The 27310-nt window shown below is 44.9% G+C and overlaps 1 protein-coding gene across 2 annotated transcripts in view; it reads left to right on the forward strand.

Annotated features, from left to right (window-relative positions):
- The window catches only part of PRKG1 (protein kinase cGMP-dependent 1), a 361757-nt gene that overhangs the window by 252351 nt on the left and 82096 nt on the right, over positions 1-27310 (forward strand). For both annotated transcript variants that reach the window (XM_041404955.1, XM_041404954.1), the window contains exons 5-7: positions 3362-3425; positions 20704-20781; positions 24654-24748. In XM_041404955.1, coding sequence (XP_041260889.1) covers positions 3362-3425; positions 20704-20781; positions 24654-24748 — 237 coding nt within the window. The remainder of the gene's footprint in view (positions 1-3361; positions 3426-20703; positions 20782-24653; positions 24749-27310) is intronic.

Here is a 27310-nt window from a genome sequence, read left to right on the forward strand (position 1 = left end):
TCTTCTTTCCTCTGTAATTGAATTCCAATCTGGAAAAAACTTCCAAGGTCATCAAGTCCAGTTTTTTCTGGGCAAAGTGAGAGATGGTTATGGAACAAGAGCAACATGTGCTTCACTTGTGCTGCAGGTAGGGAGAAAAGTCACAAGTTTCAAACTTTGCTGAGGGCTTTCATATTACATGCCAGAATATCTGTTTTGCCAGCTGTAGCACTGTTACTGTCTGGAGTGTGTGTGTAAAAATCTTCATTATTGATGGGATTTAAGGAGCAGTGGGAGGAGAACTTGGTGGAGAAGGTCTGGGTTTGTTTGACCCTGCTTTGTTGGGCAGGACACTTGTTCCTTGAACAGCTGGATCAATGTTTGCTGTGATTTCTTCCACCCTAAATACATCCCAGCTCAAGGGCTGAATGTTTGCCCTTCTATATCTTTTTCACACTGTTGCAGAAAGGGAAATACAATTTTCCTGCCTCTTGCCGTGGTGATCAAAGATTCCCTGGGAGATTTTCTGCTCCCATTTGCCTCCCTCCCATGTGTTTTCCCACTTGGAGCAATTTGCAGCTCAGTTGTTATGCTCAAGGCTCTCCCTGGAGAGCTGAGACTCCATTTGCTTTCAGGGCAAGTACCCACCTGGAAATAGTCATGGAAACACTCCTTTTGTACACAAGCCCTTCAATAATCCAGGCAGTTCTTGGAGGGAATCAAGACTCTGTTTTATGAGTCCATTTAATAGTGTCCTGTGGAGAGCAGAGGGAGGTTTTTATTGAACTCAAGAATCAAGTCTTGCTCTCTTGTTATCAAAGAAACTCAAATATTTGGCTGTTTTGTCACTTCTGGCTGTTCAGGGGAATTCTGGCCTGCCATAAACCCCCCTAAATCTGGGATTTTGATGGTGTAATTCCATGATGTGTTTGGAGTTTGTTTTGTCAACAAATTGCTTTTCCTGTTATTTGCTCTATTGCAGAGTTGAAGTTCTAGGCTTTTCTCATGGTAAGAGTTGGAATTTAAGAACTTATGTCCCATTTCCCTGTTTTTTTTTAATGGATTTGGTCTACAAAAGATGCCTTTCACTATCCTTCCTTGGATTTCACAGCATAATTATCCATAAAAAAATACCCTGTGGTGAGTTCCCCCCAATTTGGGAGTTTAAGGTTGCAAAAGTCTGGCCATTTGACCACACTAAAATCTGACCACTTGTCCAAGGCTGTTATCTTCTCCCATAAGTTCATTCCTCTCTTGGGAATGCTGGAATTGATGTAATGAATTTTCATTTTATGCTTAGGCCTGGCTGTCACAGGATTCCTGTCCAGTTGTTTGCTTGCTCCTATTACAATATGGGCCCACATGCTCCCAGTAATAAAAATGTTCTTCCTAAGGAAAAAAAGCTGTTGTTGAGAGCATGAAAGGTGATATTTTTCTGCATTTATCAGCCCAGATTTGTCTTATCATTCGATAGATTCAGCTGAAACTATTTTTTTAAGTTAAAAGGAAGGGTAAGTGATCAGAGAATAATTTAGGTTGAAAAAGACATGAAAGATCAAGTCCAGCTGTTTCCTCAGCACTGTCGGGCCCCACAGTGCCCCATATCCCCAGGTTCCATGGCTCTTAAACCCTTCCAGGGATGCTGCTTCCACCTGAGCACCCTTTCCATGCAGAAATTCCTGCTGCTGTCCAAGCTGAGCCTCCCCTGGCCCAGCCTGAGGCCCTTTCCCCTTGTCCTGTCCCTGTTCCCTGGCAGCACAGCCCGACCCCCCCTGGCTGTCCCCTCCTGGCAGGGAGTTGTGCAGAGCCACAAGGTCCCCCCTGAGCCTCCTTTTCTACTTAAATCCCACCAGCGCCACCCCTGCCATGGGCAGGGACACCTTCCACTGTTCCAGGCTACTCCAAGCCCCATCCAGCCTGGCCGTGAGTACTTCCAGGGATCCAGGGGCAGCCACAGCTGCTCTGGGCCAGGGTGTATTTTGGGTTAAATTTTTGTTCCTTCAGCATCACCTGGGAATATTGATGGTTCTCAGGTTTTTATGGACAAGAGATGATGGGAAACCAGAGTACTGCCAATCACAGGCTGGTTGAGGATGGGAGAGACATCTGGAGGTCCTCTGGTTCAGGTTGCCATGGACCATGTTCTGATGGCTTTTGGTCCTCTCCAAGGAGGACAATTCCACAGCCTCCCTGGGTGGGCTGTAAGGCAGTGGAGATACAGCTTCAAAGTCAGGATACTCTCTGGAGCTTTGGAGACCCAAACTCGTGTCCCCATCCTGCTCCAGACTGATTTAGGTGGAGTCCTGTGGACTCTGTCTCAGGGGGCTCTTTATGGCTGCATCACCTGCTCATCCCAGCCTGGCCTGGGCAGCCTTTGCTGAGGGAATTGCTGCCAAACAAATGACAAAGTCACCTTTTTGGCTGAAGAAAAGCTACAAATGTGGCTGTCAAACCACCTGGGAAGTGTTCAGAAACTCCCTGAGGGCTTGGATGGGGGCTCAGTGCTGCAGAGCTCTGTGCTCTACCCTCTGTCCATCCAGGTGTGATTTCACTCTTTTATCTGGGGCTGCTTGGAGCTGATCTTCCCTGCCCTGTTTTTGGGTTGCATTTTATTTCTGGGAGGCTGAAGCAGAGCAGGAAGGAATATGACTGAGCAGGTTTGTGGCACACAGGAATTCCAGTGGATCCTGAATGGATCCTGTTGCACTAAGGTAGGAAAATCAAAAAGAAAGTCCTCATAAAGTCAGGTTTTCTTCTAAAAATCATTGGCTGGCCTTGTCAAGCTAGCCCTTTGCAAGTTCCCACGTGAAAGCAATCCTGGTGTGAGCAGTTTGTTAGCATAACAATCTATTCCTGGGTGAAAAACAACCAGCACCTGTATCAGCTGGTTTTACACCATTAGATAGTTTTCATTTTTCTGTCTCTCGCAAACAACTTTTCCTGCGTGTACACACTGAGAGTTTGAGTGACCAATCAATACAGAATAACAACTTGTTAATAACCAATCAAGTAATTGGTAAGAAAGCTACTAACCAATTAGAGTCCCGCACAAGGTCTGTAAAAGTGTATAAAAAGGAGTTATGTGAATAAAAATAGGTCTTTTTCCACCATGAAGGAAGTGGAGTCCCATGTGATTTATTCCTGTAGATCCCTAGTTGGTTGCTAGTTTTATGGGTGGCTCTCCAGAGGTTTATTCCAGTGATCTCCCATCATCACCAAATCCATCCTGGTTGCTAGAAAAGAAGCAGCTTTCCATGATATCTTTTCCTGTTCAGCCCCAGACAATGAAGGAGGAATCTCAGGAAGACAGAAGGGAGGAAAGCAGCTGGATGTGTGCCCTGTCTAAAGGGATCCATTAATCGAGATTTCTTTTGTATTACAGTGTTCCCACATTCCAGAGCCTTCCCGAGGAGATCCTCAGTAAGCTTGCAGATGTCCTGGAAGAGGTAAGAGCTTTCAATGTTGGGATTTCACGAGCTCAGAGCCTTCTGCTGGCAATATCCAGCCTCTTCTTTTTCACCAAAGAGCAGCTCCCCAGTTTGGCAGCCATCAAGGCCATGAGAGGCGTTGTGAGGAAAATGAATCCAGTTTTGAATAGGGTTCATATATTTTTAATTGCATTTTTATCCAATTGAGGAGTGAATCAATCATTTCCTGTGGTGTCCAGAAGGGAATGAGCTTCTCCAGCCTCTGCGTGAGTGGTGGGGAGGAGGGGAATGTGAAAACCTGGTCTCATTTCACATTTGATGGGACAGTTATGTTGGAGGGTGTTTTAAAGGTGTTGTGGAAGAGGTGCTCTGGGAAGAGTTCCAGAGGTGTTGAGATGTTGGGGTGGAGTTGGGCTTTACCTGTCTGGCTTTGACTGGGGTCTCATTAGGGTCAGGCTTTTCATAAGTCTATTCAGAACAACAAAAAAAATCACCCACAAAACACCAACCAAAAAAAAAGCTCTGAAAAAAAACACAAAAAAAACCTACAAGCCCCCCAAAATGCAAAAAAACCCCTAATTTGCACCATACCAAAAAAGCCCCAAACATGCCCAACCTTGCCTTATGAACAGATGTAAAATATTTGGGTCATATCACAGTTTCCCCCTATATTTTATTCCCAAAACACTCCCTTCTGGGCCTGAGGAATTCAATATCCCACCAAGTCGTTAATAAACCCTTCCACAAGGTGATTTAAATGCAGGGAATGAGTGTATGGCAGTAATTTATTTCATTCCTGCTGGCTTTTCTTCATCCACGCCTCTCCATCAGGGAAGATGTGCCCGTGGATTTGGAGGAAAAAGCGCTGCTGACATGGGAGTTGATTTGAATTCCTTTTTTTCTGAGCTTTGCTGGGGTGTTGTTCCTTCTCTGCCTTTTTATTTAGTGCCCAGATAAATTCTGTGGCTCCAACAAATCAGCTGTTTGTCACCCTGAATAATTGCATATTCACAGATAAGCTTTATTCCCTTTACTGCCAGGGAATGCTCTGATTTAAGGAAAAAAAAGAATATGAATTTCCTCTGCTATAAATTCCATCTGCCTATCTCAAAACCCCACTCCCAACCAGATTTTGCTTGGATCACATCACCAGCATTAAGCTCCTTATCAAGAGTTAAGGAGGAGAATAAAGTCTATAAAACTTTTCCAGAAACACTTTAAGTTTTGTGGCAGCTGGGGAAAAAATTCTTAATAAATATCAGTGAAGAAATGAGGCATGAAAGCAGCATTTATGGGGAATAAATCTGGATTGTTAGGGTGGATGCTCCCAGTTTTTCTGTTTGGAATGAGTGTTATTTTTTCTGGGCTTGTCTTGGATTGAATAGGATGTGTTTTGCATAAATTAAAAATGAAAAGTCACTCTCAAATCTTTGTTTTTCGATAGAAACTCCCATCTGGCTAGAGCCCCCTTTCTGTAGGTTACACCTGTGAAGTACTGAAAGACCCTCTGGATCATGAAATTGTTAATATTACGTGGAAAAACATGTCTGGTGACCCACACAGGGATTATCTGGGTGGCACCAACATTGCCAATAATTTCAGTCTTTATGGATAATTTCATTTAGCAAATGGAATTAAAATGCAGAAGGGAGTGGATGGGGAGTCTGTTCCTGGCATGGCCGAGGGGTGGAATGAGCTTTTGGTGGGCATGGGCAGTGCTCAGAGATGTGGGCTGGCATTTCCTCCTCTTCCTCTTTTCCCTCCTTCATTTTCATTTGGGTTTTGTGGCACAAAATCAGGATTTCTTTCCTGTCCTTAAGTTGCTTCACATTCTGGCACTGCTTTTCCTCCTTTTTCCTTCCTCCTTTCCCCTGTGCCATTCAAATGTAAAACTTGTAGGATTTCCATCTCAAATCAGGTGTTCAGGTACTGATAGATGTAATGAAGGTTCCTTGACCTCTTCTCCTCTGAAGCCACTTCCAGGTACTCATGGTTTTGGAGTTTTCCATTTGATCTCACATTCTTCATTGTGCCTAGAGCTGATTCTTCTAAATTTTGTTCCCTAGCTCCAAATTCCTAGTCCTGTTCCGAAGAAGGATCCCTTTGCCTGGATGTCAGGGATGGAGCTGTCACCTGCCTGAACATCTGGCTGAGCTCCACTGAATTGGGGTTTTCAGGGAAGGGGAAAGAAGCAAGAGCTCAGAGAGCTGGGACAGCTGGAGTAAATAATCCCACACTGGTTTGGGTTGGAAGGGACACTAAGGATCACCCCATTCCACTCCTGCCATGGGCAGGGACACCTTCCATTGTCCCAGGCTGCTCCAAGCCCTGTCCAACCTGGCCTTGGGCACTGCCAGGGATACAGGGGCAGCCACAGCTTCTCTGGAAATTCTATTTCAGGGCATCACCCCCCTCCCAGGGAACAATTCCTAATTCCCAGTATCCCATCCATCCCTGCCCTCTGGCAGTGGAAGCCATTCCCTGTGTCCTGTCCCTCCATCCCTTGTCCCCAGTCCCTCTCCAGCTCTCCTGGAGCCCCTTTAGACCCTGGCAGGAGCTCTGAGCTCTCCCTGGAGCCTTCTCCTCTCCAGGTGAGCACCCCCAGCTCTCCCTCTGGCTCCAGAGGGGCTCCAGCCCTGGAGCACCTCGGTGGCCTCCCCTGGATTCACTCCAGCAGCTCCAGGTGCTGTTGGTGCCCCAGACAGAATTTAAAGTTCTGTGGCTGCAGATGCACAGGAGGAGATCGAATTAAGGTCTCCTTGGCATTTTCAAGCCAGGCCTCTTCATCTGCATTTCCTAATCCTGTTCCTTGGCTGTTTGGGATTTAGCCTGGTAATCCACAGAAGGTGTTATGAGTGGAAATCTGAGCAGCTGGAGCAAGTGACAGTGACAAAGGTGCTTTGATTTGCTTTCAAAACCCTGCAGATCAGTTTATTGTGCAGATAATGTCAGGTCTAAACCACATCATGTGGATTTGCCTCCTTTGTTGTGTTATCCAGAACCTGAGACAGCTTTGACATTTATGTGTGTGTATATTTATGGATTATTGCTGGATGTATAGAAATTTGAAGTGCTCCAGGCCAGGCTGGACAGGGTTTGGAGCAGCCTGGAATAGTGGAAGGTGTCCCTGCCCATGGCACAGGGATGGATTTTAAAGTCCCTTCCAACCCAAACCATTCCATGATTCCCTGACACTACTTTATAACACGTTGAGATATGTAATATTTATCTATCATGGTTGTGGTATAAATACGTATTTAAATATAATCATGGCTAATTGCCCTAAATCCATCTGTAGAGCCCTTGATTAACTCATCCTGGGTTAACAGGAGAGCAGCCACAGCTTGGTAGTGCTAGGAATGCCATCCCACATCTCCCAGCGTGTGTTTTGGGAATTCTTTCACTGGATGCATTAATATTCAGAATTTTAATTTATTTGAATACACTACTGATATCCAAGTGCCAGTGATGTGTTTCCTCCAGCCCCAGGCTGGCTCTCAGTGAATCCCTGGACAAACAGCAGAGCCAAACTGAGGGGAGAGGCAGAGAAATGTGCTGAACCCCACAGGCAGAGGCTGCCAGGGATGGAAACTCTTCCTGCCACCCTGGGTGCTGAAATCTAGGATCCCAGCTCCTGTCTGCAGCCACTTCAGCAGCTCAGTTTGTGCACTGAGTGTCACTTGCCAGCCTTTGTCTTGTTCCTTCCTTTCATTTTATTCCAATGAAAGACTGAATTTCAAAAATGTTAAAAAAATCAAAACATAACCCAAAATTCTTCCTGGTTGTTTGTGGAGCTCCTGTTGTGGCTCCTGGTGGAGAGTGGAATCTTGGTGGAGATTTCAGGCTTAAGTCAGCTTTCAGGGCTGTCCTGGGCCTTCCCAAGCATCCTTCCTGCTCCATGCTGCCCAATTAGTATGGATCAGATGGCCTTGGGATGCCTCTGGTTAATTAATAGAGGCTGAACACAGTCCTCCTTTTGTGGGATTGTGTGGCAACAGTGAATAGGAGAGGGAAAATGTGCAAAATTAATTGGCTTTCCATAGAATCTGTGGTTTTTAGGCTTGTTTAGGAGTGAGGATGGCCCTTGCATAAAGGGAATCAGGTTCCTGGTCTGTCCTGCAGGCTCTGCCAGCACCAAGGCAGCTACTAATGTGATACAGAGCCAGAAATCAGATTTGAGGGAGAATTCAAAATAAGCAGGGAAGAGTAAAAGGTTTTGGTTAAGAAAAAATATATTAGTGTTATTACTGATATTTTTTCATCAAAGTAAGCACTCTGGGGAGTGTTCACTGGAGGAGCTGTGGGATAGGGTAGTGCCGCCTATGGGGGCATCAAATTAGCTTCAGTCACGACTGACTCCATCACAAATGGACAAAATTTTGACTAGAGTTGTATTTCCATTAATTTTTCAAATGGTGCTCATGAGAATACAGCTTTGAGTTTGCAGGTGCACCAGGAAATAAAAGCTTTTTTGGGGAAGAAAAGCATTAGAAAATAAAAGGCAGCTGGAGAAACTGGAGTGCAGGAATACAATGGAGTCAGTGGCAGGAGCTGCTCTAGCTTTGGATTGGGATAAAATGTGTTGTTTGGAGTCAAGTTTCCTTTTGATTTTCTTTAATGTGGGCACAGATCACATGAAGGGAATTAAAAATAATCTCCTGCTTGTGTTAGCACAGGAAAGGAGTTCAGTATTCCCTGGTTTCTGTGGGTTCTTGTCAGGACTGTTGTCATCCCTGTGTGTGTTTATTGCTCATCCTCTGCTCTCCTGCAGTGGGAGAAATGGGGCAAGATTTGGGATTTTTCTTCCCCAGTTCTGCAAAACTTATAGTTAAAAGGTGATGCCAGTGGAGAAAACTTCTGGGGCTCTGCTTACTTCCTAATGTCCTAATATCCCATCCATCCCTGCCCTCTGGCAGTGGAAGCCATTCCCTGTGTCCTGTCCCTCCATCCCTTGTCCCCAGTCCCTCTCCAGCTCTCCTGGAGCCCCTTTAGGCCCTGGCAGGGGCTCTGAGCTCTCCGTGGAGCCTTCTCCTCTCCGGGTGAGCACCCCCAGCTCTCCCAGCCTGGCTCCAGAGGGGCTCCAGCATCTCCAAGGCCTCCTCTGGACTCACAGCTCCACATCTCAGATCAGACACCCCACTGCAGGTGGGGTAGAAAAATCTGTTGCCATTTCTTCCCATTTGATTTAACATCAAATCCTTCCTTTTTTTCCCCAGTAAAATCCACATGCTGAACTCATGAGAAGACATTTCCTGGAGTTCCATGCTCTTGGCACACGTAGGAGCTTCAAGTCTTCTCCTGGTGGGACCTGCTGGGTGTTTGTGTCAGGTGCAACAAGCAGCTTTTGGCCTCTGCCAAACTCACTTTTCAGTCAGGGAAGGGTGTTCTCTTTTTAATTGAGATTTATGAAATGAATTTAGAAACCTCTCCAGAAGCAGCTTTTTTTTGTTCAGGCTGGAAATCCCAGTGGTATCAGAGGGATCTTTTTCCAGAGCTTTCCATGCAAAGCTGGATTCCTCTGGAGACAGGGGAGTTTATTAACATCTCATTTACTCTCAGAAGTCCCCCTGCTCTTGTCTGTGGGCTCCTTTGCTAAACCCCAAGCAGAGGAGCTGGGTTGTTGGTTTTCTTTCAAGTGTGTGTTGTAAAATCCACTGGAGTTGGGCCAGAGCACCCCAGCTAAGGAACTGCATCTCTTCCATCTGTCCAAAGCACATGGATGCATGGAATTCTCCATGAGAATCCCAAGGACACTCAGAAGGATGGGAGTTGTAAGATTTTTCTCAGCTGTCAGAGAAGAAATTGTTCCCTGGCAGGGTGGGCAGGCCCTGGCACAGAGTGCCCAGCGCAGCTGTGGCTGCCCCTGGATCCCTGGCAGTGCCCAAGGCCAGGTTGGACTTTGGGGCTTGGAGCAGCCTGGGATAGTGGAAGGTGTCCCTGCCCATGGCAGGGGGTGGGAATGGCATGATCCTTAGTGTCCATTCCAACCCCAGCCATGCTTCCTCCAAGAGAGTTCTGTAGTTCCCTGTTTTCCAGCACTTTTCCAGCTTTCCCCCATTCCTTGGGCACCTCCTTCTCCTCAATCAACCTCCCAGTGGTGGGAAAAGCCACTCCAGCAGTGCCATGGTCACCAGCAGGATATGTGGCAAAGGCAGCATCAAATAAACAAAAAAAAAAAAACAAACCAAAACTCCCCCAAATTTGCTTCATCCCAGGATTTATTTTCTTTAATTTATTGTTATTATTTTTGGCATTGGTGCATGGAGTGGATGATCAGGTTTTCAGTAGTCACTGATAAAATGTTAATTTCTGAATCTGCCCCTCTCAGGTTATGCAGGTGTTGGGATTTAAATATTCCCTGTTTCCAGTTGGGTTAAACCTATCTGGGAGATTTTTTATTTACGCTCTGTAAGCGGATTCTCCAGCTGATCCGTCACCGTTATGAAAGAAAGGAAAAAAGAAAAACAAAACATTTTTTGCTGTAATCTTAGATATTTTCCAGCGTTTCACAGATATGAAAAGGAAGGATTTAAACAAATCCATAATTTATTATTTGCCCTGGTGGATTTGCAGGCTCTGTTAGAGACACACATGATGGATGTGGATATTTCATGGCACCTGGGACAACAGAGAGGTCACAGGGGAGAACTCAGGAGCTCCAAGTTGTCTCTTCCCTGATCCAGCCTTGTTCTAATTTCCCAGTATCTGTTTGTTTACTGTTCCCAGTTTCCAGAGGCTCTACAGCAACCCTGGGACAATGAATCCGTAGAATCTGCTTTTCCAGGCATTTCCTTTCTTGTGGACAGGTTGGGACTGATGGGTTGGTGGCTGTCCTTCACTTCCTGGGTGGAGAAAATGGAATCAATTAAGTCTGACTGAAATTTAATTAAAATTTGGGCACTGGTTGGGGGTTTACTGTGGTGGAGGTGGCTGAGCTCAAGCCCCTCTTCCCAAGCAGTGCTCCTGGCAGCCCAAGCTGAGTGATTTTTAGGACAGATCTCCCCATGGATGAGGTTCCTGTTTTGTGCTGAGGGCTTTGGTTTCAGTGCTGCATTCTTTCTGAGAAGCTTGGAAGGAGACCCTCTGGTTCTTTGGTCTTTTGGGCATCTCCTCTTGGGAATTCGTTCTGCAGTTTCCAAAATTCCCGAATTCTCACCCACGTCTCTGCTTACAGCCATGTAAGGGCTAATTTTGGTGGGAATGAACCCCAGAATGAAAATCCAGCCTGGTGCTTACTCAAAAATATTCCATGATTTCCACCCTTCAACCCTGAATAAGTTAACACAGACAATGCCTTTTTATCTGTAAAAACAGGGGGAAAATGCAATCAGCAATTATATTAAGGAAAACCTAAATATTAATTACCCTGATGAATGTTTTCCCTTTGATTCCAACAGTTTCCCTGCTGGTTTTTTCCATAGTGTTGCCCACAGTGACACCTGCTGGAATCTGGGATGATGTTGGCTTGCAGGTCCTCCTGAGTCTTGCCAGGCATTAATTAGGAAAAAAAATGAAGGGAACAGTTTGAGGTCATGGAGACATCTGTGGCCACCCAAGGAATGGCCACCAGGCTTGGAATGCTGGGAATATCAGATGGAGACCCTCCATCCATGGGATCAGTTGTTCAAACCCAGCTTTAAAGCTAAGATCAAACACGAAGATGGGGAGAGCCTCTTCCCATCCCCAGACCTCCTCAAAGTATGGTGGTGTCCTTTTCCAGGGAATTTATTTCCCTTGAGAAATGGGATTGCTCACACTTGAGGGTTTGTGCCTCTCTGGTTTTAAACATCCCCTCAGAGGCCTAGGGGATGGATTTGAAGCCCCCCATACTCAGGGTGGCATTTTCAATGTCTGGGTTGTAATTATAGAAATTGAAAAGAGTCCTTTTGATAGCAAAAGGAATTTCTTAATCCATGGAATGGCCAGCTTTAAGCTGCTGCTGTCCCAGGATTTTTCCTGTGTGGGATGGGAGCCCATCTCCACTGGGGTCAGACTCCTGTGCTTGTAAATCCAAATGCCCATTTCCCAAATTCCTGCAGAGAAAGCCATGCAGAGTAGAATTCAGAGTTTAAAAAAGCCCTGGTGAAGGAATTTTGGGATCATTGGATCATTGTGTCCTTGCCTGGTAAGGAAAGGGTCAGCTGTGCTTTGTGCTAAAAATCTGACCTAGATTACATTTCCCAGCCTTGCCCTAGTTTTGTGGTTTTTTGTTTTTTTTTTTTAAATTTTTTTTCAGGGCCTATATAAGAGATGCTCCAAAAATATCTGCTCTGAAGCACAAAATAGCTGGGAAAAGTCCAATATTTCTGAGTGGGGTCATTGCACGAGAGATTGATGGAAGTGTTGCTGCTGCAGGGGCAGTTCTTGACATGCTTCATCCTTTGCAAATCTCAGCTTTTACCATCTTCTGAATTCAGGATGTGATTTCTTTTTTTTTTTTTTTTTTCTCTCACACCTTCCTCTTTAGTTACGACTTGTCCAAAATCCTGGAATAAGTTGGAGGCAGTGGAAAGGTCCTGTAAAACTTTCCTCCAAGCTAAGCTGAAATAGGCTCATGAAGCTCCAGCCATTTCAATTTTAACAGCAGAGATTCTATTAAACAGTAAAAAATACTGATTTCTGCCCTTGGGGAGCAGATATTTTGCATTTCTATTGTAAAATACAGGTGTTATCCAAATTTTCTGAATTCTGTTGTCAGGGAGATGGTGGCAGCCCAGGTGAGTGGCTCAAGGCAGCTTCTTTTTCATTTGGGAAAAGTTGTTATTGATGTTTCAAAAATTGAGATTTCACCTTTTCCCAGTTTATAGGCAGAGTGAAAGTTCACTTGCAGCTTTAATAAATATATTTGGGGCAGACATTTGATCTTATGGAAGTGTGATTCACTTCCAGAATTCCTTGTTGAGCAGACTGGGAATAGAGGTTGAGATTGTATCATGTGGGTTGATAAAATTCTGCATTTTTTGTACCTTTTGGGGAATTGATGAGAAAAATCAAGGGAAAAGGAGGATATTTTCCAGCAAGAGCCAAAATCCATGGGGATATAATAGGGAATATGAACTGAGTGTTTAATTCATCTGCCAAACTCAGGGCTGGTTGTCACCTGCGCAGAGCCCTCAAAGTGGGAGCAACTGGTGAATTCAGGGCTTTAAACTGGGAAAATTACCTGTTCCAGTAAAAATCTATTGAGGATGAATAAATCCACTGCTTTTCATGATTTCCCTTCCAGTAAATTTGGTCTCCAGTGATAATTTGGAGTGCATTTTCATATGGAGATGTAGAGTCTCCTCTTCAGTCTAGACCACAAAAAGAAAGTACATTTCATAGCAGGTGACTGGCAAAGTGGCTGAATCTATTGAAGTAATGTGCATTTTTTTATTCCTCATCATCAATTCTGAAATGAGTTTGGATCCTGGTGGCAATGCAAATACCTGGGGTGAATAAGCATGTGAAATTTGGAGGAAATGAAGGAAAAGAAATGAAACAAATGTGTTGATTTAAGTTGTTTACTTCCAGTTTCATTTTGGCAAGGAATTGATTCCCATTCTAATAACTGTGGGACAGACCTGCGGATTTAGGGAGGGCAACGAGATTTCTACACACATTCTTCCATTATGATGAGGGAAACAAAATCAGAGCTGTTTGGGAAAGGACTGAAGGGCAGCTTTTCTTGCATGTCAATAAAATTTAATTAAACCCCCATGGACTTGAGGTGCTGGTGATTGGAGACGGGTTTTGTGGTGCAATGCCATGGTGGGGTTCTGTTTCTGGTTGGATTTCCTCTGAGTTCCTGTGTGTAATGTCCAAAGGAGACTGGGAATGTCATTGGAATTATAGAGATTTCAATCCTTCAAAAGACTAAAATTACATTAATGTGACTGGCTCAGGGCACACCAAGTCTTAAATTTTTTTTAATTGTATTTTTATTTTCACTAAATTTTACTGCTTGGTAATTTTTACTCAGGGTGACTGATGAATTGATTCCACTCTGTTGCCGGGGGATCCTTTTTCTAATTACTGATTCTCAGCTAATTCTTCACATTTCACAGTCATTATCTGTGAATCTGGTATTATTTAAATTCCTAAGCAAAGCCTTTTGGGGTTTTGACCCCAATTTGTGGCTTGATCTGCAGCCTAATCCCACTATTGCCTTTTACCCAACTAGTTTATCTGTTATCCCCCCGGGAATAAATCCTTTTTTTTTTCCCCCATATCAGCTCATCTTTTTTTCCTAGAAAATCTTTTTGCTACACTCCTCTCCCTTTTCTCCTGACCCCAAGCTGCTCTCACCCTCTGTCATCTCTGTGCTCTCTTAATCCTTGAACTCTTTGAGTTCTCCCTCTTGATCTTTGAGGTTGGTCTTGACCTTTTGCCTCTGAACTTCCCAGCTGTCTCAGTATCCTCGACCTCCCCACATTCCTGTTTCTTCTCAGCAGGCAGTCCTTAAAAAAGAGCAAAGTTTGAAGCACAACAAATCCTCCTCCACACAGGCCAGCTCCTGCTCTCCAGCCACTGCCAAGGGCATTCCAGGAATGGCAGAAGGAAAGGGCCAGGAGCTCCTCCCATCTCGTGTACCTTCCCTTTGGGAAGCAGGAACCCTGGCCAGCATTTGCCAAACATGGTCCCTTATCCACCTTGTTGCCTTTTAATTATCCCTGAAAATTGCATTCAGCAATTGGGATGAAGTTCAATAGAATGGAAAAGAAAGGGGATAAAACCACGGCTAAAAGGAAAATGTCATGTTTTTCATGACTAGGAGATGAACCCATTGAGGTTTATCCCTGGTTCATGTCCCTCTCCTTAGTACTGCTTGGTTTAGGGGGATTCTGAGATGAGCTGTGTTTGTTCTATGGCAAACCTAATAAATCCTCTTTGATAGCTCACAAATGCTCCTAATTATCCACTGTTAATTGGCATGGGGAGAGTTTTGTGAAGGTTGGGTATTCAGGTGTAAAGACCTTGACTTTGGTGGCGTAAAAGGAAACCAAACTGCTCAGCTATCTGCTCTGGGTCATGGAAGTGCCAGAGATCTGGAGCTGCTGCTTCTTTCCATGAGAGAGGTCAACCTTCAGGCAGCTTCTGCATTATCACAACAGTACTGTCTTGTTTACAGCTCAATGCAAAAGACTTGAATTCCTGGTGGAAATTCAGCCTGGGTTTCAGGAACAGCAATTTCACCTGAGGAGTTGTCAGAGCTGGAAAAATCATAGTTTGGAGATGGCCTTTTGCTCTAAATTGGGATGTGTTGAGTTTCTCTCTTCCACAGTTCCCGTTTGTATAACTTTATTCCCATCTCCTCTTGTCCAAGCAGGTCAGCTGGGAGAGGGCTGAGTCCAGCTCAGTTTGTGGAAGTTTTTTTGCCTTTGAGACACTGAAATGGGAGGAGGTTTTGAGAAAAAGGAAGAGCAGGAGGGTGCCAGCCATATCTCCTTCTCTCTTGCTCACTTTAAGCACACCGCAAGGAGCAGCAGTGCCAAACACCAAAAGAAACAACCAGAAATTAAAGCAATCATTTAACCAAAGATCTTCAAATTAGGAACATTTCTCACATCTTTGCACTTCAGGAACAGAAGAGCCCTTTTGTTTATCCCCTTTGGTTTATCCATTTAAGTGTGTATCCCACAGATTAGGTGGAGGCTGTACTTGCTTTGGCTTCAATGAAATAGTTTTTAAATATCCTTTTTTTACTATCCCCATACATCCTTTTAGATTCCTTTTCCTTGGAGCAATCCCTGTTCCTGAGTCCTCAGCAGCACAGATTATATCTTGATATAACACAGATTTTACCTTGTTGAGGACAGATGAACTCATTGTGGGGAGTCATCTCTTAAATCATAGTTTAGTTTTAAGCAGTTTAAGCAGTTACTCTTGGGGAGTTGGATCAATAATCCTCATGTGTCCCAACTATGCCCAACCCTAGAATTCCAGGATTTGTATTATTCCAGAAGCTGAGCTGCGTCCATGCACAACCAGGCCCTTAGGAGGTGTATTAAGAGCCTTGCTCAGAAATGGTTTGCGGAAATTGGAAGCAGCCTATAAAAGCAGAAGGCTGCAAAATTGAAGAGGACAGCCAGAATGTCCAGCTCATTCCCAGGAGTGTTTTCCTTAGCCCATTAAGGAGCCACAGTGAATCAGTGCAGAAGAAAGCTTTCCCAAAAGGATTAGACAGGGACACAGGCTCCTGTTACAGCACAGCTTTTGCCCTAAGATACATACTCAGAGTGCTGGTGGGATATCAAAGAGCTGTATCTTTAAGGAGGAACAGTAAGTTTGTAATGCATCAGTATGAAAAACAAAAACTGCTGCAGGACATTGCAGGTCAGTTAGAGCCAGCTGAGTGAAAATGACAGGATCATGGGATGGTTTGGGTAGGAAGGGACTTTAAAGCCCATCCAGTGCTACCCCTGCCACGGGCAGGGACACCTGCCACTGTCCCAGGCTGCTCCAAGCCCCAGTGTCCAACCTGGCCTTGGGCACTGCCAGGGATCCAGGGGCAGCCACAGCTGCTCTGGGCACCCTGTGCCAGGGCCTGCCCACCCTGCCAGGGAACAATTCCTTCCCAATATCCCATCCATCCCTGCCCTCTGGCAGTGGAAGCCATTCCCTGTGTCCTGTCTCTCCACCCCTTGGAAATAGTCTCTCTCCATCTTTCTTGTAGGCTCCCTTCAGGTCCTAGAAGGTCACAATGAGGTCCCCTTCCTCATCTCCTTTCTCAATTCTGTGTTCCGTAATTGTCATGGAATTAAGGGCATGAGTTAACTCTCTCTTCCCCTCATCATTGCATCTTCCTTGTGTTTTAATTTCCCACTTGTTGCCCTCTAGTTAAGCTGCTGCTTGGGTCTTGAGATGTCTTATGTGTCAAAAATTAGGGATAAAAGAGGAGAGTACCACAAAAACATAATCCTCGCCTCTGGCTATTTCAAGCAACAGCATTTTTAGCTAATCCCTGGGAGTAGTACACACTTGAAAACCAAGAAAAAAAATCTGTGTGATTCTTAAGGAGTTCAGTAGAGAAGGCTGATATTTACCTGCTTGGTTTTCCAGCATTTTCAGCAAATAAATATATTTTTTTCCATTTTATTTTGTTTGCATACCTGTTGTCATTTTAGGACATTTAAGGCAGCAAATCCTGAACAGGAAAAATAAATCTTCTAAAAGCTGCTTCTGTTGGAGTTTTGCTGACAGTTCTTTGAATATTTTTTAAAGCGCGAGCAAAATGACATGTTTAGGTTATTTTTATTTTATTTTAAAAACACCCTGGGTGCAATGGGTGGGACATGGAGAACTGTCATCAACCCTGTGTTGCTGTCGCTGGTTTTTGTGGTGCAAACCCAGCTCCAGCTTTGAAGTCCTTGTTTCAAAGCCACCTTTGTGCCTCTGCTCCCCTGAGGGGACCTTTGGCGCCGTGGAGCATTCCAAATGCCCCATTTCCCACCTTTTCCCAAATAAACGTGGCAGTCAGAGGCATCCAGGAGGAGGAAAAATGAGCTTTTCTCAAGTTTAACTGTTGGGTTGGTCTCCAGAGTGGAGGTTTGTCCCTGAGGCCTGATCCAGCTCAGACATCTCATTTTTAGTCAAGGATTCCTCACAAGGCATGGGCGGGCTCTCAGACATCTCAGTTTTAGTCAAGGTTTCTCCATGAGGCCTAATTGAGGTTTTTCCACCAGGTCTGATCAAGATTTCTCCACACAACCTGGTCAGCTCTCAAACATCTAGTTTTTGGTTGAGATTTCTCCACAAGGCCTGGGTGGGATCTCAAACATCTTGGTTTAGTCAAAGTTTTTTCATGAGGCGTGGTTGAGGTATCTCCATAAGCCTGGGTGGGATCTCAAACATCTTGTTTTCAGCTGAGCTTTCTCAATGAGGCTTAATTGACATTTAGTCTGTGAAGCCTGGTTGAGCTCTCAAGCATCTCATTTTTAGTCATGGTTTCTCCATGAGGCCTGGTCAGGCTCTCATTTTTGGGACAGACATCTCATTTTTGCTGGTATTTGGGAGCAGAAGCTCCAGTTGAAGTTTGTGACTGATCAACCAAGCTCAGTGGGCCAATGTCCTCAGCCAGATTTGAAGGTCTGAAGTTGCAAAGGTTTTTTGTGTGGAGGGTGAGATGTGTTGGGGACAAAGAAATTAATCACACATTTAACTGTTCTGAGATGGATGGATTGGGCTGGTCTCTGAAATATGGTTTGTACATTGCTTTGGGTCCTGTATCTGTGGGAGATTTTCATCCTGGGGAGCACTGGGAGTCAAAAAATGAATTTATTGACAAAATTTGGTGCTGTTGGGCCCCACTGTTCCTAATTTTCTCCATTTCCAATGTAAGTGGTCTCATGAAAATCCAGTCACTCCTGAAGAGAACTTGCATTGGGTATTTCTCCACTCAAAGAAATACCCATATTCACTCATTGACATTCTGCACAGGATGAGAGATTTCATTAAATGGGATGGTTGCCTTTTTTAGAGCGTAATCTGACTCAATCATGAGATTGGTAGTTCTGCTGTGGGGTACCTGGAGCAGGTTATGGAGACCTATCCATGTCTCATCCTCTCAAACCTGCTGAGTGAGCATTCTTCCCCACATCCCCCTCTTTGGTGCTGGGATGTTTTTGCTCACTTTAAGTAAAACTGACAAAAGAAGTAAAGGGAATAAAAAACGCTGGTATTTTTATAAAAGCTGTTCTTACTGGACAAACAAAAGTCTTCATGGGAGTTACTTGATGGAGGATTTCAAATGGAGGAAGAGCTTCACTTTTGTTCATTTAGATTGGAAATGCTATTTTGTGAGATTCCAGCTTCTCTGTTTGCTGAGGGACAGGATAGGAGGAAACATCCTCAAGCTGGGCCAAGGGAGGCTCAGCTTGGACAGCAGCAGGAATTTCTGCATGGAAAGGGTGCCCAGGGAGGTTTGCAGGTGTCCCAGGAAGGCACACTGAGTGCTGGATGTGGCACTCAGTGCTCTGGGCTGGGGACAAGGTAGGAATGAGTGACAAGGTGGACTCCATGGTCTTGGGAGGTCTTTTCCAACCTCAGTTATTCTGGGATTCTGTAATTTTTGCCAAAACGCTTCTTCAAAGATCTTTGATGGTACCAGAATTACCTGAGGAGGTATTGCTGCCTCTCAAGTGGGGCTAAAAGCAAGAGCCTTGTCTTTATTTCCACTTCCACGTACCCTGAACGAGCTCTTGGGCACTTTGCCTGCCCAGGATGGTGCTCTGACACTGGGCAGGTAGCAAGAATTCCATTAGAAGGGTGAAGCACACGGATGAGCTGATTTGTGATAGAAAACAAGGCTTTAAGTGCAGGAGGGCTGCTAAAGAATGGGAAGGATGGGTTGATTCAAGCACAAAAAATTGCAGGCGGAATTAGCTGTGGAAGAAATGGCTTGGAATACATAAACATGAGGATGTGGGTGGCAGGAAGGGCGTGGAAAAAGGCACCAGTGAGGGGCAGGTCAAGCAAAATAAAAGCTCTGAGCACTCAAGGAAGGACTAGAGGAATGTGATTGGAATATTGGAAGGACTTGGTGGAGATTAGAGCTCAGTTTAAAAAAGAGGAGACAAAATGCGCTGAAGTGAGAGGCAGTTTTAGGTGCTTGAAGCTCAAATTTGTGTTCCTTCCGTTCCTTTGGCAGAGTTCTGGGTGAGAAGTTTGGGAAGACTCATGCATGGGAATGGTTAGGATTTGTGGGTGGGATGTTTGAGAGGACTCACAGGTTGGGAAGAGCCATGTGTGGGAATGATTGGGAAGAATTAGGGGTGGAATTTATGGGTTGGAAGGTTGGGAAAACTTGTGGGTGGGAATTGGTTACAGCAGCAGGACTGAGACTCAGTTCTGCAGGTGCTGGTGGAAGTTGGTGAGCAAGACCAAGAAATGGCCTTTTAGAGAGCAGGCTTATCATGTTAAATTGCCCAGAAATCATATAAAAATACCATTGATGTATCTGATGAATATGGATTACCTGTTGTAAATTTAGAAGCCATTAGCCCAGTATTTTCATCAATTAGATTTTTGGGTGCCTACAAAATTCCACTTGAGGGGGGTCTGCTCCCAACACCTCCAAAAATCAGGCTCTTCCAAGGAATTTCACCCTGGATGGTCAAAAATGTGCCCTTTAAATCTGCTCTCCAGAAACACCCAACATAAGCAGTAAAACTCTGCAAGTTTGTGTCCAGGTCTCCTCCAGACCTTTTTTCCTCTCCCTCTTCCCACTCTGGCACATGAAAATGGGAAAAGCTGGGGATTCTCTTATCAGTCTGTAAATGACAAAAAGGTTGAGGTGTAAAGATAAATAAACGAACTCAGGTCAACACATTTTGTTTGGAAAATATCTCAAGCTTAACCAAATTTGAGGATTTGGATTAATTCCCCCATTTTAGCTCCAGTCATTCCTGGTTTATACATACTTTGGGATTAGAAGATCTGATGGTGAATGCAGGGCATTTTTGGGGTGATTTTGTCCCAGATTTGGGCTGGGATAGAATACCCAATACCTCCAGCTCTCCTGAGATGTTTGAAAAATCCAAGATACATTTATCCCAAGGGAGATGCAGGAGAAGTTGGATGGGAAGCTCTTGGCATCCCCCAGCCTGCTGTTGGTTGAATTTGCAGCATCAGAATATCGGGGATGAAAATTCCATGGTTTGGGGGGAGGTCTAAATATCAATTGGAAGTCTTGATTTAGAAAATATTTGGGTTTTTTGGTGATGTATAAATACACATTGCTTCTGATGGGGTGACACAAGGGATGAAAGTATCCTAACAAGTTTAGATGCCAGCATTGATAAGCTGTGACATGAATTTATCAAGGACTGTTCCACAAAATAAGGCAAAAATTGACAGATTAAACTACTGTAATAACAGGAGAAAAGCAAAACTTATTTGCTGAATAAAGCCATTGCTAGCAAAGCTGGAAAAGCACCAAAACCAACAAAAAAAAATAAAGGAGGAAAAGAAAATTTTTATACCAGACTTCTTATTGCAGTTTAGTTCATGTGGCTTATTCCCTGTTGGAAATTCCTCTGTCTCATTGATGTGCTAAAAATGGATTCAGGCTGTGAGGATAATTCATCTGGGCACAGGCTGGCACCAGCACAGCCAGAAGAAAAATGGGCAAGCCACAAATGCTTCCAGTTTAATTATTCTGTTCCTTACCACAGGACAATCTTTAAGTCACAGGCAATGTCAAGCTGGGATAAAAGGGGTCCAGGGTGATGTTCTTGCAAAGCTGCCAAAATATGGGCTGGAGAGCAGGCTCTGCTTTTATTTGTTCATCTTCATTTGGTTCCTTTCCCTCTTGCAGACTCACTATGAGAGTGGAGAGTACATCATCCGCCAAGGGGCTCGAGGGGACACCTTCTTTATCATCAGCAAAGGAAAGGTGAGTTCACACCTTCCCAGGGCAAGGGGCTCCCAAAATCCCACTCCAGGCTCTCTCTCTCCCCTCCCGAGGCACAAATGTGCCAGCACTTGACATTTAATGGAGCTCCTTGGCTGGGTCAGGAAAGGAGGAGTGGCCTGAAGGGTTGAAAATTAAATCCCTTTCTTATTTGCACATGTGCTCCTGAGAAGCACTTTGGGGTGGAAACTGTTGTTGAGTCTCTGGGTAAATGACCACAAAACTCAGTGTCTTTGAAATAAATCCTACAATACTCCATGATTTCTTTGCTAAGCATACCCCTTCCAAGGCTGGCTTCCGGGCTCCATTCCCATGGCTCTTTCTTCCCAGCTTCTCCAAATAATAGAAAAGCAGGCATGTTAGACCTCTCTCCATAGGGGAAAAAAAAGGTCTAAGTTTCTCTGCCACTGCTCACAGGGAAAATATTTTTGACCTCTTTTCCCATAAAATGCTGATGGGATTTTATAGATCAAGTTTCTTCCTTCTATTCAACAATTATTTATAATTTTTTTAGCCTGCCTAATACACTTGAGAGACACTTGGCTTCTTTCCACATAGCAGGATGGAGATTTTGGAGGGAATACACAGTGAGTTCCAGCTGCCAACTCATTTTCCAGCATCATTTTCCACTTTCTGGGAGCCAGTTTTTATTGTCAGGCAAAAAATGGTCTTTTTCAGACCAATAAGAGTATCATGGAGAAGTTTCTGAAATTAAGTTAATCAGAGCCTGCAGAAACCCAAGTTTGTTGGTTTGATGCCCTTTCACTTCCCTTCACTCAGAAATAATATTCCCTCTTTTCTCAGAGTATGGACAATCACGAGCCAAGCTTCAAATCCTTTTTCTTTCGCCATTGTTTCATGAGGAAAAATATGGGGATGGTGCATCTCCCTCCCATAACAAGTGTTTGGAGCTGTGTTGGCCACTGAGGCTTTTGCCCCACTTGGTCAGGTGGATCCCATCCCTTCCCAGCAGCACAGAATCCTGGAACAGCCTGGGTGGAAGGGACCTTAAAGCCCATCCAGTGCCCCCTCTGCCATGGGCAGGGACACCTTCCACTATCCCAGGCTGCTCCAAGCCCCAAAGTCCAACCTGGCCTTGGGCACTGCCAGGGATCCAGCAGCAGCCACAGCTGCTCTGGGCACCCTGTGCCGGGGCCTGCCCACCCTGCCAGGGAACAATTCCTAATTCCCAATCTCCCATCCATCCCTGCCCTCTGGCAGTGGAAGCTATTCCCTGTGTCCTGTCCCTCCATCCCTTGTCCCCAGTCCCTCTCCAGCTCTCCTGGAGCCCCTTTAGGCCCTGGCAGGGGCTCTGGGCTCTTCCTGGAGCCTTCTCCTCTCCAGGTGAGCAGCCCCAGCTCTCCCAGCCTGATTCCAGAGGGGCTCCAGCCCTGGGAACAACTCCGTGGTTCTTCTGGACTCATTCCAACATTCCTCAAGCTTCAAAGAAATGTAAAAACCGAATACCAGTTGTTGGCCTGCAGCCCTTGACCCTCACCCAGATGATGGAGAAAACCTCCCATGGCCTTGGCCACTGCTCCAGATCCCTGGACTCCTCCTGGAGCAGCTCCTTGGCTTTGTCCCTGGCCTCTGCTCCTTTATCTTGCTGTGACAGCTGCAGGCCAGAAAAAGGGAGCTAAAATAAAACAAGGCACTGGGACTTGCTAAAAAATTCCCAGACTCTCAGCTGGAACCCAATGGCTTGACAGAAATTCCCACAGGGATAGTTAAATCCTGCCCAGTTTTCTCTTCCAAGCTTATTGCTTTGGAAAAGAGACACCAGTGGCTGATGGGTGGATGGAGCAGGAGAGAGTTTAATTTTAATGCCTGGCATAGGATGGATGTAATAATTAATCCATGCTAAGGATACAGCCTTGGATAGTGGCTCAGCAGTGAAACACGGAATAAATTACAACAAAATACAGGACTTTAGAGTCAGTGTGTGCTGCCTGGCACCTGCAGAAGCTGGAGCACATCACCTCCCATGTCCTGTGGTAAAACTTGACTCAGGCAGCTCAGCAAGGCAGGAAAATGCTGGCAGCAGCTCCTGCTCCTGGGAGCACACCTGCACTGTCTGCAGTCAGCGTGAGCAGGATCAGGGAGAGCTCCTTAAGGAATGTCTGCCATGCCTGTCACGTCAGAGTGTCTGGAGTCACACAGAGTCATGGAATTGTTTGGATTGAAAGGACCTTAAAGCCCATCCAGTGCCACCCCTGCCATGGGCAGGGACACCTGCCATTGTCCCAGGCTGCTCCAAGCCCTGTCCAGCCTGGCCTTGGGCACTGCCAGGGATCCAGCAGCAGCCACAGCTGCTCTGGGCACCCTGTGCCAGGGCCTGCCCACCCTGACAGGGAACAATTCCTAATTCCCAATATCCCATCCATCCCTGCCCTCTGGCAGTGGAAATCCGTTTCCCATGTCCTGTCCCTCCATCCTTTGTCCCAAGTAATTCTCCAGCTCCCTTCTACCTTTATGCCCTGGAATTCTGCTCTAAGGTCTCCCTGGAGCCTTCTGTTCTCCAGACTGAAGTGAGCAGAGATAATTTTTTACATTTCTGAGCCCATTACTCCTCTCAGAATATTGAGAAAACTTCTGCTCTTTCTTCCAGCCCATCCTCCACTGATAATTCTTTTTAGGACCAAATTCCTTTTTCCCTTCTTTCCTGTCAGCTCCATCCACCCCACTTCACCCCACTCCTGATCTCCTTTAGTGTATTAATTTTAACTTTTTTCCTCAAGTTCTACCAAGCAGAAATCAAAGTGATTTCCAAACGTGCTGTGTGCTGGAATCTGTGGAATAATAATGGAAGGAAATGGCTCATTCCCTTCTGCTTGAGAAGTGCTGCTTGCCTTTATCCAGAGGCAGCATGGCCTTGCTGTGTCATTTCCCACCCTTTTCCTTTTAAAACCCACAATTTAATGCAGGTTCCCCACTGGAGGCTGTCTCAGAGCTTTGAACATGGTAGAAGTCACTCTGTCCAAATCTCTGAACACTCTTTGCTTGGGATCACTGGAAGTCATGGAAAACGGGCTGAAATCTCATTGAACTACCCTCTGTTTGTCCAGGGGTGTTCCTGGCTCACCCATCCCACATTCCCTGCCCTTCCATGAGTCAGTGGAGGTGTTCAGCACCGTGTGCTGTTCATTAACCTCTCAAACCCACTGGTTCTGCCACCTCTTAAAGAGCTGGGAGAAGGTGCAGGCCACAAGTATAAATTTAATAGGGAAATTACACCGGGATATCACTGAATCCAAAAGGATGTGCCTGAGATCCCACCTTTTAGCTTTGGGAATTTCCACGTGCAAATGCTCTGGTTAAAAATATGGAAATATTTGATTTCTGCTTCAGCTGGAGTTGTCCCTTCCCTGAATGGGAGAGACAGCAGAGCCACACTTCATCCTGCAGTGCCCCAAACTGGTTCACTTCAGTTGTGTCCAAATGGTGGTGATTTGTGTTCTTCCTGTCCCTTCAGGTAACTTGGGAATGCTGGGAACCATGTGGAACAAAGCTAAGGGAAGCTTAGGCCATAGATGATAGATACACAGCAAATTTTTGGAATTTTATTCTCCTGTGACTGTGCTTGTGCAGCCAACTCGCCGTTTAGAGTTGAAAACATTCCAAAAAATCCAAAGCTGTGTGTTTTTGCAGGGGTAGTAGGAAAAATCACCGCTCATTTTCTTGGATGGTTGGTTGGTGATGCCAAGGGAAGAGTGCAGGACTTTGGGGAATTACATTGTTCCCAGAGGAGTCTTTCCTGACAGATCCAGGAGGTGACAAATTCCTCTTTGAACAAAGAGGTTTTAGCTGTTAATTAACAATTCCCTGAATCCTGTGGGGTTTTGGCTTTTCCACAGGTGAATGTCACCCGGGAGGACTCTCCCAGTGAAGATCCCGTCTTTCTTCGCACTCTGGGGAAGGGGGATTGGTTTGGAGAAAAAGCCCTCCAAGGGTAAGTACTCCTTATGAAGTATTTATTGAATTTTGATATTTTCTCCAGGATTTTTGCAGCTTTCAGGTGGCTCTGGCCGTCTGGGAAGAGATTGGGAGTGGATTTATTCTTTTGGAGTCACTGGATTTGTGTTAGAAGGAGTCTCCACCTCAGTGGAAAATGGGCTTGTTCTGCACTTGAGCAACCAAATGTAGACCTTCCTTTGCTTGTGGACATCAAAAATTAGTTTATCTTCGTGCTTCCTTCCCTAAACATCCATTGGAAGCTCAAAGAGTTTGATTTTTGCAACTCTGGAGTGTTATTCCTACATGGAAAAAGATAACTGTGGTCATCCTGATGGGGTGGATGGCTGAAAGCAGGAAAGTTTGGGGGGTTCAAATTGCCATGCTGTATTTATATGAGATTTTGGAGGCAGAAATTGGATGTAAGTGAGCACTTCTGTATAAACATTTTTCTTTGGAGATGAGCTAAAAGGAGAGAAACTGAAAATCCATATTCAGCCTATAAAAATAGGCTTCATTGAGGCAGGAATTTGGGACACTCATTCATCTTCATGGATAAACATCTTTTCCTGGGGGTTTATCTGGGTGCCAGAGCTCTTGGGCTTTTTTTTGGGATGCTGTGCTAACATCCTTGTCCCCTGTAAAAGGTGGCAGTATATTTGAAGGCCAAATTTCCTCGCACTTTTTGGCAGCCAGAGATGTATCAAACACCTCAAATCTATGAATCTCTTCCTTAATTACAAAATATTGTAATTATTAACAAATATCCTGATTTTGATTCTGTCCCTGCACAGCCCTGATGACACAGAGCATCCCCATGGGTGGGAATTCCTTGGCATTTCAAATACAGTAGTTTGAGATTGGTTAATTTGCAATACTTGGCTGCATACATTTGAATATTCAATATGGAAATAGAAACTTAATTATTTGAGAGGATGTTCTCAGCATGCAGGGAAAGCACAATCCTGCTATCCCTGGGAGTGTTCAAAGGCTGGACAGGGCTTGGAGCAGCCTGGGACAGTGGCAGGAGTCCCTGTCATGGCAGGGGTGGCACTGGATGGGCCCTTCCAAACCAAATCACTCTGTGGTAATTTTTTTTTTTCTAGAGAATTCCTCCAGAAGCATCTTTCCAATTTGCTGATAATCACAGGAGTCTTACAAGGAAATTTAAATATAATAATGTGAAAATATTGTAATGTAAACATTTGGTAGCTCTATAAATTGCTAATTAATGAGTTTCTGTCAGGATTGTTTGAGACATCTGTTTGGCCACTTGGGAAACCTTTAGGATGATTCCACTGCTGTAAAATACAGCTGTAAAATACAGCTATGGCTGAGAGCTTGAGATAAAATGGAATTTTTACTCTATTTTCTTTCCTTTTTTATCTTTGATTAATTTTTGAAAACTTTACCAGGGCCTTAGCAATACTTGGCATCCCAGAATGGTTTGGGTTTGGTCCCTTACAGACCAAGGGACACTTTATTAAAACCTGATATATTTTGTGTGTGCAGAATAAAACAAGAGCTACAAATCATTTCTTCATTAAGATAGAAAATAAAGCAGCAATGCAGCCTAGCAGGAGCTGGGATAACAAATCCCTCCCAGCAATATGTCCCTGACAGAGCCATCAGGGACTGATGTGCATTATCCCATTTTCCATGCTCACAGCAGATGGCACCCATTAGTTGCCAGTATCCCATTGCACACTGGCAGAGCAAGTCGTGAAATGATGATCCACATCCTCTCCCAGGCCCCCTCGTACCTTCCTGGCTAATTGGAGGCAGCAGATGGATAATTTGCAGTCTAGCATAACATAATTTAGGGTGCTCCACCATCAGGTGTTGTTTTCTTCATTGCAAAGAAACATTTATTATGTAACAGCATTTATAAACATAATATCAAGATTTATTATAAAACAAGAATTATTTCTGTCAGCAGGGAAATAAAGTTCCTTCAAATCAGCATGGGGAGAGAACTCAATGCATCTCAGGTGCTAAACTCAGTAATAATTCAATGTGAATAACTCAGTGTGGCTCAGGTACTAAAACTGGCTGATAAATTAGGGCGTGCTGCCTTGCTGGCCTCACACAGCTGGATCTTGCTCCAGAACATCTGGAGCACACCACAGCCCCTTCCAGAGGGATGTTTTGGGAGCAGCCATCCATCCCACTGGATGGAAAATGTGGTTTAAGCCTGTGGCAGGGAGTCTTGAGGCAGAAAATGATGGGGGAAGAAAAAGACAAAGAGCAGATCTTTAGGAAAATGAGGGTTCTGAGCACCCTGGGATAGTGGAAGGTGTCCCTGCTCAAGGCAGGGGGTGGGCTTTAAGGTTCTTTCCAACTCAAACAAGTCTGGGATTTCATGCAGGCATCTTTCCTGCTGCATATTCCATCATATATTGGATTTACGCAGGGCTAGGGGTTTGGGTGATGTAGGTTACATCTGGTTCTGGGATTCAGGAGGAGTTCTGGACCTGGAGCAGTGGACAAGGGCAGGGGGCTGATGTTTGGAGAGCTGGTGATGGAGCAGGAGAGGGAGGGGTTTGATAGAAATATTCAT

The sequence above is a fragment of the Onychostruthus taczanowskii genome, unplaced genomic scaffold (genome assembly GCF_017590055.1).
Source record: "Onychostruthus taczanowskii isolate IOZ18803 unplaced genomic scaffold, ASM1759005v1 scaffold22, whole genome shotgun sequence".
Classification (NCBI taxonomy): Eukaryota; Metazoa; Chordata; class Aves; order Passeriformes; family Passeridae; genus Onychostruthus; species Onychostruthus taczanowskii.